The 13004-nt window shown below is 46.6% G+C and overlaps 1 protein-coding gene across 6 annotated transcripts in view; it reads right to left on the bottom strand.

Moving 5' to 3' along the window:
• The window catches only part of LOC132782131 (myosin phosphatase Rho-interacting protein), a 208197-nt gene that overhangs the window by 82684 nt on the left and 112509 nt on the right, over positions 1–13004 (bottom strand). For all 6 annotated transcript variants that reach the window (XM_067461785.1, XM_067461784.1, XM_067461786.1 and 3 more), the window contains exons 5-6: positions 12718–12802; positions 4488–4698 (exon numbers count right to left, since the gene is read on the bottom strand). In XM_067461785.1, coding sequence (XP_067317886.1) covers positions 4488–4698; positions 12718–12802 — 296 coding nt within the window. The remainder of the gene's footprint in view (positions 1–4487; positions 4699–12717; positions 12803–13004) is intronic.

The following is a 13004-nucleotide window of genomic DNA, read 5'->3' as shown; positions in this document are numbered from 1 at the left end:
AATCGGGAATCAGAGAAAAGAATCACAATTTGGAAGTTTGACTGTAGCCAGTGATGGAGATAAGTACGATCTTATACAAGTGTAAGATCATAGCATCTGAGAGCCTTGGGAGTTGCCAAAAGAATGCCCATCAGGTTTTGGGCCAAAAAAATGAAGTTCAGAGTTTTTTACCCAAAAGTAAGCACCGACATGTGAAAAATAACTGGAAAACATATAAAATATAGTTGGAATAAACGTGTCCCGTACTATTTATGTTTGGCTGCAAACGATTTACATCCTTCACATAGTTATGCAGATGGATGGGACCAGAACGGGAAAAGAGGAAAAGTTGGAGTCCTTGTGGACAAGAAGTTAAACATGAGCCAACAATGTGATGTGGAGGCAAAAAAAACCCAATGGGATTTTGGCCTGCATCAATAGGAGCATAGCGTCTAGATCCAGGGAAGTCATGCTACCCCTCTATTCCGCTTTGGTTAGACCACACCTGGAATATTGTGTCCAATTCTGGGCACCACAATTGAAGAGAGATGTTGACAGGCTGGAATGTGTCCAGAGGAGGGCGACTAAAATGATCATGGGTCTGGAGAACAAACCCTATGAGGAGCGGCTTAAAGAGCTGGGCATGTTTAGCCTGAAGAAGAGAAGGCTGAGAGGAGATATGATAGCCATGTATAAATATGTGAGAGGAAGCCACAGGGAGGAGGGAGCAAGCTTGTTTTCTTGGAGACTAGGATGCGGAGCAATGGCTTCAAACTACAAGAAAGGAGATTCCATCTGAACATGAGGAAGAACTTCCTGACTGTGAGAGCCGTTCAGCAATGGAACTCTCTGCCCCGGAGTGTGGTGGAGGCTCCTTCTTTGGAAGCTTTTAAACAGAGGCTGGATGGCCACCTGTCAGGGGTGCTTTGAATGCAACATTCCTGCTTCTTGGCAGAATGGGGTTGGACTGGATGGCCCATGAGGTCTCTTCCAACCTTTTGATTCTATGATTCTATGAAAGTGTGTGTGTGTGGGGGGGGGGGGGGGATATTGCTCAACCGGGTCCCTTCCTCCTGAATCCTTAGTAACCTTCAGGGCACACACCCCACTGTGGAATCTGGCGCAGTTGCTGAGAATGTTCTCTTCTCAGGATGCACCTGAAGTGACCCATAGTCGCCTCCTGCGAGGACGTTCTCCTTCCAGTGCGCTGGGCAAGGCCTTGTTTTATCACTCGTTTCTCTGATTCAGCCCCAGCCATAACATCTTGGGACAGGGTCACTGGGAAGTCCACACCTGCTTCTCAGAAACAGGAGCGGCTCGCCTTCTTGTCTTTGGATGGGACCCAATCCTTTGCAGAAGCCAAACAATTAGGGGAGAAAGTTCTTCCTCAGCTCACCAAATGCCCCCGTTCCTAAAAAGGGCCGCTATCCAAATAAAGTTAAAACAGGCATGAGCAACCGTGGGAGGCTATGGGGCTGATTAGTTTTGCTCCCAAATTATCCCACCTTCTAGGGCAGCGTTTCTCAACCTGGGGGTTGGGAGCCCTGGAGGGGCCGCGAGGGGGTGTCAGGGGGTCACCAAAGGCCATCAGAAAACACAGTATTTTCTGTTGATCATAGGGGTTCTCTTTGGGAAGTTTGGCCCAATGTTATCATTGGTGGGGTTCAGAATGCTCTTTGATTGTAGGTGAACTTTAAATCCCAGCAACTACAACTCCCAAATGTCAAGGACTATTTTCCCCAAACTCCACCAGGATTCACATTTGGGCATATTTGTGCCAAGTTTGGTCCAGATCCATAATGGTTTGAGTCCACAGTGCTCTCTGGATGTAGGTGAACTGTTGTTGTTGTTGTTCATTCGTTCAGTCGTCTCCGACTCTTCGTGACCTCATGGACCAGCCCACACCAGAGCTCCCTGTCGGCCGTCACCACCCCCAGCTCCTTCAAGGTCAGTCCAGTCACTTCAAGGATGTCATCCATCCATCTTGCCCTTTGTCGGCCCCTCTTCCTTTTGCCTTCCACTTTCCCCAGCATCATTGTCTTCTCTAGGCTTTGCTGTCTCCTCATGATGTGGCCAAAGTACAGGGTTACCGTAGTCAAAATGCATAGGCCAATAAGCCATTCGTACTTCAACTTTGTCTCTAGTATCTCTCCCTCCAATGAGCAGTCGGGCTTTATTTCCTGGCGGGGGGACTGGTTGGATCTTCTCGCAGTCCAAGGCACTCTCAGCACTTTCCTCCAACACCACAGCTCAAAAGCATCGATCTTCCTTCGCTCAGCCTTCCGTAAGGTCCAGCTCTCACATCCGTAGGTGACTACAGGGAATACCATGGCTTTGACTAGGAGGATCTTGGTTGCCAGTCTGATGTCTCTACTCTTTACGATTTTATTGAGACTGGACATGGCTCTCCTCCCAAGAAGGAAGCGTCTTCTGATTTCCTGGCCACAGTCTGCATCTGCAGTAATCTTTGCGCCTAGAAATACAAAGTCTGTCACGGCCTCCACATTTTCTCCCTCTATTTTCCAGTTGTCAATCATTCTTGTTGCCATAATCTTGGTTTTTTTGATGTTTAGCTGCAACCCGGCTTTTGCGCTTTCTTCTTTCACCTTGATTAGAAGGCTCCTCAGCTCCTCCTCGCTTTCGCCCATCAGAGTGGTGTCATCTGCATATCTGAGGTTGTTAATGTTTCTTCCAGCAATTTTCACCCCAGCTTTGCATTCCTCAAGCCCCGCACATCCTCGCATGATGTATTCTGCATACAAGTTAAAGAGGTTGGGTGAGAGGATGCAGCCTTGCCGGACGCCATTCCCAATCTTGAACCAGTCTGTTGTTCTTACTGTGGCCAGTTCAGACTGTTGCTACTTGGTCCTTGTACAGATTCCTCAGGAGAGAGACAAGGTGGTTTGGGATGCCCATCCCACCAAGAACTTGCCACGATTTATTATGATCCACACAGTCAAAGGCTTTAGAATAGTCAATGAAGCAGAAGTAGATGTTTTTCTGAAACTCCCTGCCTTTCTCCATTATCCAGCGGATATTGGCAATCTGGTCTCTCGTTCCTCTGCCTTTTCTAAACCCAGCTTGAACATCTGGCCACTCTCTCTCCATGTATTGTAGGTGAACTACAACTCCAAAATTCAAGATCATTGCCCATCAAGCCCTTGTAGTATTTTCTGTTGGTCATGGAAGTTCTGTGTGCCAAGACCGGTTCAATTCCATTGTTGGTAGAATTCAGAATGCTCTTTGATTGTAGGTGAACTATAAATCCCAGCAACTAGAACTCCCAAATGACAAAATCAATCCTCCCCCAACCCCACTAGTATTCAAATGTGGGAGTATTGGGTATTTGTGCCAAATTTGGTCCAGGGAATGAAAAGACATCCTGCATATCAGATATTTACATTACAATTTGTAACGATAGCAAAACTACAGTTATGAAGTAGCATCAAAATAATGTTATGGTTGGGGGTCACCACAACATGAGGAACTGTATTAAGGGGTCGCGGCATTAGGAAGGCTGAGAAACACTGTTCTAGGGTATCTGAGGAAGCGTTTCATAATGTTCTTTCTGCGACTGAGAGCTAAAAGTGTAACTAAAATGACCCCTCCCTTGTCTTTTAGAGCTATGAGGGTTATCCAGAAAGTAAGGTTACAAGGCATGTAGTTCTCATGGGGAATTTTCGCGGGGGGAGTTGGTACCAGTGCCATGTAGCGGGAAGCCTGTGGAAGCAAATAAGCCGTGCCTGTCATTAGTAACTCATCGACTGTCATTGTGGTGAAGGTTAGAGAGGAGCGTCCTCATTCCGTTCAAGAGCGAAGTTCATGCTGTAATATGCTACCTAAATGATAAGGGCATGAACGCCGCTGCAATTCATCGCAAAATCGTTTCAGTTTATGGAGAAGATAGTCTGTGACAAAATGGGTGCGGAAAATATTGTAAGACCATGAAGAAACTTTGCAGAGCCATCCACAACAAGTGTCGTGGGATGCTGACAGCGGGGGGCGTGGGTTGCGGCGAGGGAGCGTTGGCCGGCAATGTGCGCGCAGGGGGGACTCGCGCCGGGGCGCTTCTGCGCAGGCTCCCTTTGTTTTCGAAATTGTGGGTTTGTGAAATGTTGTTTGCTATTTTGATGAGATTTGTGCATACCTTGTGGGTTGAGGTACGTGCAAGGGAAATTTGGTAAATTTTCGTCGAGGTTTTTTTGAGTTTTGCTGTCTTGTTGGACGCCCTTTCCATTTTTATATATATATAGATTCTTTGCATTTTAAAAAAATCTTGCAACCTTGCTTTCCAGATAACCCTCGTATTTTGGGGTAAAATGTTTAGACCCATGACCCGAAAAAATGGCCCTGAGCACCACATATGGTCCATGGCTCATACTCTGAGACAAAGGAGGATACATATAGAGAGAGGCAAGTGGTTTCTTACTCCCTGGATTTGAACCACTGACCTTCCAGTCTGCTAAACCACCTCAGACTCTGTCTAAGTTTTGGTGCTCAACCCTCACCTTCTTTACTGTCCAGCATTGGTTCCTTTAGCAAACAGGAAGGTGGGCCTTGGCCTTGGATGGGGCTGGGAGCTGGGCTGAGGCCCCCGTTGCCATCCGGCTGGTCCTTGCCCCTCATCTCCTCCTGCCAAAGGGTGGACTTGGTGGTCGGGACCTTCTCTGCGCCAGGGATGTTGCTGCTGGTGACCGCCATTTTGGCTGGGCCAGGTTCCTGGAAGGCAAAAAGACTGTTTTAATGCAATTGCAGAGGGACCCAACCTCCTTCAGAGAAAGGGCAAATTTGTTATTACTAATTAATATACACCTGCCGCTCATGAAAGATTTGGACAAGAGGAAAAGAGAGGAGTTGAAGACATGGTGCACAAATTCCACAGTCTAAACAACAACTTGGATGATGAGGACACGATTCAACAGCTCTATGTAGAAACCTGGCCTCCACAACAACACGGTTGTTAAACCCACACCTTCCCCCCAGGTAACTTTGCAGGCTGAACGCAAATCATCAGATGCTGGGCCTAAATTAATGGAGAAAACACCTACATAGCTGCCACTTTCAGTAAGAATCGGGGCACCCAAATACCTGGGAGTCACTCTGGACCGTGTTCTGACCTACAAGAAGCATTGCCTGAATATCAAGCAAAAAGTGGGTGCTAGAAACAATAACATATGAAAGCTGACTGGCACAACCTGGGGATCACAACCAGACACAGTGAAGGCATCTGCCCTTGTGCTATGCTACTCTGCTGCTGAGTATGCATGCCCAGTGTGGAACACATCTCACCACGCTAAAACAGTGGATGTGGCTCTTAATGAGACATGCTGCATTATCATGGGTGTCTGCGCCCTACACCACTGGAGAAATTACACTGTTTATACGGTATTGCACCACCTGACATCCGCCGGGAAGTAGCAGCCAATAGTGAAAGGACCAAGGCAGTGACATCTCTGGCCCATCCCTTGTTTGGGTATCAGCCAGCACGTCAAGGACTTAAATCAAGAAATAGTTTTCTAAGATCTACAGAGACACTTGCTGGAACACCTCAGCAAGCAAGAGTCCAAAAGTGGCAGGCTCAAACCCAGAACCTCAACCAATGGCTGATACCAAATGAGAAACTCTCCCTTGAGCACAGAGAAGACTGGGCGACTTGGAAGGCGCTGAACAGACTGCGCTCTGGCACCACGAGATGCAGAGCCAACCTCAAGAAATGGGGCTACAAAGTGGAGTCCACAACATGTGAGTGTGAAGAAGAGCAAACCACTGGCCACCTGCTGCGATGCACCCTGAGCCCTGCCACATGCACAATGGAGGACCTCCTTGCGGCAACACCAGAGGCACTCCAAGTGGCCAGATACTGGTCAAAGGACATTTAATCCACTACCAAGCTTGCAAACTTTGTGTTTTTTTTAACCTGTTTGTTTGTTTTATTCTATTAGAAATGTAATACAATGGTCTGGTTGCCCCTGACACGATAAATAAATAAATAATTTATTTTTGGTTAAATTAAGCAGCCTTAAGTGGTTTCTACTGGAGAGATAACACAGACGTTTAACAAATTATAATAAGTAGCATTGGTGGGTTTTACTTCCCTTTCCTGATTTCTTGGAAGGTAGTAGTATTTGAGTTTTTATGTATATATAGTTATATACGACTTTAACACAGCCCTCCCCTCTCTGGTCATCTTCCACCTTTTCCTAGCATTCTGGTCCACAGCATGAAACTTAAGGAGCTGGGCATGTTTAGCCTGAAGAAGGGAAGGCTGAGAGGAGATATGATAGCCGTGTATAAATATGTGAGAGGAAGCCACAGGGAGGAGGGAGCAAGCTTGTTTTCTGCTTCCCTGGAGACTAGGACGCGGAACAATGGCTTCAAACTACAAGAGAGGAGATTCCATCTGAACATGAGGAAGAACTTCCTGACTGTGAGAGCTGTTCAGCAGTGGAACTCTCTGCCCCCGAGTGTGGTGGAGGCTCCTTCTTTGGAAGCTTTTAAACAGAGACTGGATGGCCATCTGTCAGGGGTGATTTGAATGCAATATTCCTGCTTCTTGGCAGAATGGGGTTGGACTGGATGGCCCAGGAGGTCTCCTCCAACTCTTTGATTCTATGATTCTTCCCACTCCACTTTCAGAAACGCTGAAGGCCACTGCAAATACAACGCATACATACTAAGATCTTATTTATAGATTTTGTTAGGCTGCCAAATACAAAAGCAGCTCCACCAGGGACCGGCTAACGAAAGACTTCCCGTAGATAAAAGGGGAGCCAAGCCGTTGAGCTTACAAAAGAGGAGAATGGAAGAGCTTTTAATAGGCTTTCCAAGAGGGCAGGAGTCAGGAATGGGGGCGAAAAAGGGAGCAGAGCAGAAAAGGCAAATTTAGACATCTGACTCAGTGATGTGTATAAACACAGGAACCTGGTCCATGTCCAGGAATGAGTTCTATAAAAAAAATGGGGGTCTATTTTTATAGAGACTGTTAGGCAGCCTTCCATGTCCGTCAAATCAGTGTCTACCTTCTACCTTTAAGGCTGTGTCTTTCCAAGATCTAATTACAGCCGCTCCCTCTTTGCAACAAAGCTAACTCTTCTCTTGGTGAACCATTTGAACGTGAAGCGACGTGAAGCATCTCAGGGGCACCAAAGACCCCAAACAATCTTGTAAGGTAGCACAAGGAGCCATGGATACCAGACGACACCAAATTGGGAGGGATAGCCAATAGTCCAGAAGACAGGAGCAGAATTCAAAACGATCTTGACAGATTAGAGAGATGATTGGCCAAAACTAACAAAATGAAGTTCAACAGTGACAAATGCAAGATACTCCACTTTGGCAGAAAAAATGAAATGCAAAGATACAGAATGGGGGACAATGCCTGGCTCGAGAGCAGTACGTGTGAAAAAGATCTTGCAGTCCTCGTGGACAACAAGATAAACATGAACCAACAATGTGATGTGGCGGCAAAAAAAGCCAATGGGATTTTGGCCTGCATCAAGAGGAGCATAGTGTCTAGATCTAAGGAAGTAATGCTACCCCTCTATTCTGCTTTGGTTAGACCACACCTGGAATATTGTGTCCAATTCTGGGCACCACAATTCAAGAGAGATATTGACAAGCTGGAATGTGTCCAGAGGAGGGCGACTAAAATGATCAAGGGTCTGGAGAACAAGCCCTATGAGGAGCGGCTTAGGGAACTGGGCATGTTTAGCCTGAAGAAGAGAAGGCTGAGAGGAGATATGATAGCCATGTATAAATATGTGAGAGGAAGCCACAGGGAGGAGGGAGCAAGCTTGTTTTCTGCTTCCTTGGAGACTAGGACACGGAACAATGGCTTCAAATTACAAGAAAGGAGATTCCATCTGAACATTAGGAAGAACTTCCTGACTGTGAGAGACGTTCAGCAGTGGAACTCTCTGCCCCGGAGTGTGGTGGAGGCTCCTTCTTTGGAAGCTTTTAAGCAGAGGCTGGATGGCCATCTGTCAGGGGTGATTTGAATGCAATATTCCTGCTTCTTGGCAGGGGGTTGGACTGGATGGCCCATGAGGTCTCTTCCAACTCTTTGATTCTATGATTCTATGAAGAACAAGTGTGAGCTGTGATATATAGCTTTTTTTCGTATCTGAGAAACGACAAGTCGCTTCTGGTGTGAGAAAACTGACATTGCCAGGGGATTACCATCCTTATGGGAGGCTTCTCTCATGCCCCCACATGGGGAGCTGGAGCTGACAGAGGGAGCTCAACCCGCTCTCCCAGGATTCGAACCACCGACCTGTTGGTTTGCAGTCCTGCTGGCACAAGGGTTTAACCCAATGCTCCACCATTGATTAAAAGGTAAAGCTAAAGTCCCCTGACATTAAGTCCAGTCATGTCTGACTCTGGGGTATGGTGCTCATCTCCATTTCTAAGCCGAAGAGCCGGCGTTGTCCGTAGACACCTCCAAGGTCATGTGGCCGGCATGACTGCATGGAACGCCGTTACCTTCCCGCCGGAGCAGTACCTATTGATCTACTCACATTTGCATGTTTTCGAACTGCTAGGTTGGCAGAAGCTAGGGCTGACAGCGGAAGCTCACGCCGCTCCCCGGAATTGAACCTGCGACCTTTTGATCAACAAGCTCAGCAGCTCAGTGCTTTAACCCACTGCGCCACCGGGGGCTCCACCATTGATTAGCCATTGATTAAAGAGGTTTCAAAGGATGGTAATGGATGCTAATGGAGTTCTGCCCCACAACTCTGTGTTTTTTGAGTTCCATTTAAACTTCCTGCTCCTATTTTATCTCATCATAGTCTGTTAATTGTTTTTTTAATTTGGAATATGTGGCCTGCTCATTGTTATCTCTATCGTGATTGCGTCTATTGGAATTTTTAATGTATTTTAATGTTATTATTACTATTATTATTTTAATGTCATTTTGATAATGTTGTTGTTGTCTGATGTATATGCTTTGATTTTATTGCTGTATTATGTTGCCGGGCTTGGCCTCATGTAAGCCGCTCCGAGTCCCCATCGGGGAGATGGTGACGAGGTAGAAATAAAGATTATTATTATTATTATTATTATTATTATTATTATTATTATTATGGTAGAATCATAGAATCATAGAATCAAAGAGTTGGAAGAGACCTTATGGGCCATCTAGTCCAAGCCCCCACCAAGAAGCAGGAATATTGCATTCAAAGCACCCCTGACAGATGGCCATCCAGCCTCTGTCTAAAAGCTTCCAAAGAAGGAGCCTTCACCACACTCCGGGGCAGAGAGTTCCACTGCTGAACGGCTCTCACAGTCAGGAAGTTCTTCCTCATGTTCAGATGGAATGGTAACTGCTGGAAAGGCATCATAATACATGAGGAGCCCCCGATGGCAAAGTGGATTAAACCCTTGTGCTGGCAGGACTAAAGACTGACAGGTCGCAGGTTCGAATCTGGGGAGAGCATGGATGAGCTCCCTCTGTCAGCTCCAGCTCGCTATGCGGGGACATGAGAGAAGCCTCCCACAAGGATGGTAAAACATCATAACATCCGGGCGTCCCCTGGGCAACGTCCTTGCAGACGGCCAATCCTCTCACACCAGAAGCTACTTGCAGTTTCTCAAGTCGATCCTGACACAACCAAAAAAAAAAATTCATAATACACAGAAATCCTTTTCCCTATTTCTCTCATGTCCCCGCATGGGAAGCTGAAGCTTAGAACAGCGGTTCTCAACCTGGGGGTTGCGACTCCTAGAAGGATCAATCTGCAATTTGTGAGGAGTCATGCCACCGCCTCCTGGTGGCGCAGTGGGTAAACCCCTGTGCCGGCAGGACTGAAGACCGACAGGTTGCAGGTTCGAATCCAGGGAGAGCATGGATGAGCTCCCTCTGTCAGCTCCAGCTCGCTATGCGGGAACATGAGAGAAGCCTCCCACAAGGATGATAAAACATCAAACATCCGGGCGTCTGCTGGGCAACGTCCTTGCAGACGGCCAATCCTCTCACACCAGAAGCGACTTGCAGTTTCTCAAATCACTCCTGACACAACCAAAAAAAAAATCATAATTTAGGATATCTGCATGTCTACCCTCCTCCAAACACCCCACCTGTCATGCCCAGCACTTTTCAATTTTAATTTTAATTATTACATTTGGCTCGGCCATTGTTTTTAACTGTGTCACTGCGTGTTAATGTTACTGCTTGTTTTTGTTTTATTTTGCTGTATTATTGTTGTTGTTTATTGTTGAATTTTGGGCTTGGCCTCGTGTAAGCCGCACCGAGTCCTTCGGGAGATGGTAGCGGGGTACAAATAAAGGATTATTATTATTATTATTATTATTATTATTATTATTATGCACAGAAATCCTTTTCTCCATTTCTCTCATGTCCCCGCATGGGAAGCTAAAGCTGACAGATGGGAGCTCATATATAGCTGGCTGGGAGATTTCAAATAGTGGTGGTGTGTGATAAGGTCATAGGGAGTCCAGCGTCGCGAAGGTGACCACACAACAGCTGGCTCATTTGGAAAGTGGAGGCTGGTGGCATTTTGTCCAGACTAGTCCTAAGCAAATGACATGCCTTTTCTATCCTTCTATCCTTCCCCAACTCCCCCTCTTTGCTGCAGAGAGAGACCCCCTCCACTTTGGCTGGGACGCAACCACCCCAGGCTCCTCCTCGCCTGGCCTTTCCCTCTCCAAAACCCTATTTCCCTTATTTGGTGCTCAGGAGCTCAAATCCTGTCATGTTTCCAAGAGGTTGCTGCAGCAACCAAGTATTATTCTAAAAGAAAAATGATAAAATTATCCTGCCAGCATTTCCCACCCGCACCCCTTTTTTTCCTGTGCTTTTGTTCTGCTTCCAAAAACCAAAGAGAAAGGGAGGGTTGTGGGGGCAGAACGTACCCCTTGAAACCCCTGCCTTTCTGCCCCTTGCTCTTAGCACCCAGAATCAAAATGGAAAGATGGGAATGGTCCAGGTTAGTTCCTCTGAAACACGTGCACACGCCTGCGTAGTGGGCAGCCACTGCCCCCAAAAGACTGCTTCCAAAGACTCGATGCACAGCTGCAGAGGGACCCCCAAAATGCAAGTTCGATAGTCCAAAAAAGAAAGATGAGTTTCCTTTTAACTATATTTCCTTATACTAGGTTTGTATCTGTTGTCTGCTCTAATATTTTCCAAGCTGCCTCGAGTCCCTCTTTTTTAAGTGTTGGAAGAGACCTCATGGGCCATCCAGTCCAACCCCTTTCTGCCAAGAAGCAGGAATATTGCATTCAAATCACCCCTGACAGATGGCCATCCAGCCTCTGTTTAAAAGTCTCCAAAAAAGGAGCCTCCAACCACACTCCGGGGCAGAGAGTTCCACTGCTGAACGGCTCTCAGTCAGGAAGTTCTTCCTCATGTTCAGATGGAATCCCCTCTTGTAGTTTGAAGCCATTGTTCCATTGCGTCCTAGTCTCCAAGGAAGCAGAAAACAAGCTTGCTCCCTCCTCCCTGTGGCTTCCTCTCACATATTTATACATGGCTATCATATCCCCTCTCAGCCTTCTCTTCTTCAGGCTAAACATGCCCAGCTCCTTAAGCCGCTCCTCATAGGGCTTGTTCTCCAGACCCTTGGTTATTTTAGTTGACCTCCTCTGGACACGTTCCAGCTTGTCAATATCTCTCTTGAATTGTGGTGCCCAGAACTGGACACAATATTCCAGGTGTGGTCTAACCAAGGCAGAATAGAGCATGGGTAGCATGACTTCCCTAGATCTAGACACTATGCTCCTATTGATGCAGGCCAAAATCCCATTGGCTTTTTTTGCCGCCACATCACAAAGGTGGGATATAACTAGAATAATCAATTACAAAAAGACAACAATGTCATGCTTCCCCCTTTGTCCTTGACCTGTTCTTAAAGTCCCTTGTATTTGAAGAAACAAGCCTGGACACAAGGAAAAAGCGAGCAACTTTGGAAAGAACAAGACTCTTTCATTATTTCACCTCCCATCTCCCTTTCAACACATAGAACTTCCTGACTGTGAGAGCTGTTCAGCAGTGGAACTCTCTGCCACAGAGTGTGGTGGAGGCTCCTTCTTTGGAGGCTTTTAATCAGAGGCTGGATGGCCATCTGTCAGGGGTGCTTTGAATGCAATATTCCTGCTTCTTGGCAGGGGGTTGGACTGGATGGCCCATAAAGAGGTTCCAAAGGGTGGTAACTGTTGGAAAGGCATCATAACACACGGAATCCTTTCCCCATTTCTGAAACGATGAAAAAGGGACCCAAGAGCCACAACCAGCAACGGAAAAGGTGTGTTTGTGTGAGCCCCCAGTGGCGCAATGGGTTAAACCCTGGGCAATGTCCTTGTACACGACCAATTCTCTCACACCAGAAGTGACTTGCAGTTTCTCAAGTCACTCCTGACATGAAAAAAAACAAAACAAAACATGTGCTTACTTGCATTGTGGATGAGGGCCGGAAAATCTATGCACATGGATTACAAGGCTCTTTTATGTGGCCTTTTGTATTCTATAGTTCTAGGACATGTAATGAAAAAATGGAGAATATTGCTAAGAAAAAGAGAGGTCTTGCTAACTTGCTTCCTCCTTGCCTTCCTTAAACAAACAAACAAACAAGGCACCAGCTAAAGCCAGACACAAAAGAATGTGGGCACAACAGCTGCAAGCTTAAGAGCAAAAGGTTTCTATGCTCTCGTTTTGAAGAGAAGTGTGCCAAGGAAAATGCCATACTGTGCTGTGACTGGAGGTCATCCCCCATAGCTCACCTGTGGAGTTGGGGGCTCCACTTTCCTCTTCTTCTTTTGATTCTGCTTGTTGGTTCTGGGATAGACAACTAACATCTCCAGCCACCTGAAAGCGAGAGAGAAGCGAGGGAAAAGTCAGATATGTTCCAAGGAAAGGCAATGGACAGATGGGTGGATGCAACAAGAAGTAACTCTGGAGGGACAAAATCAGAAGCTTTCCCCCCTTCCCAAAACAAAAGGAAGAACGGCTCTTTCCAAGGGAGGACTGGATGCTAAATTCACACATTTCAACAGAAAGAGGTGAATTT

This window comes from Anolis sagrei, chromosome Y (assembly GCF_037176765.1).
Source record: "Anolis sagrei isolate rAnoSag1 chromosome Y, rAnoSag1.mat, whole genome shotgun sequence".
Lineage (NCBI taxonomy): Eukaryota > Metazoa > Chordata > Lepidosauria > Squamata > Dactyloidae > Anolis > Anolis sagrei.
Note: the sequence above shows the minus strand (reverse complement) of the source record. Positions and strands in the feature narration are given on the sequence as shown.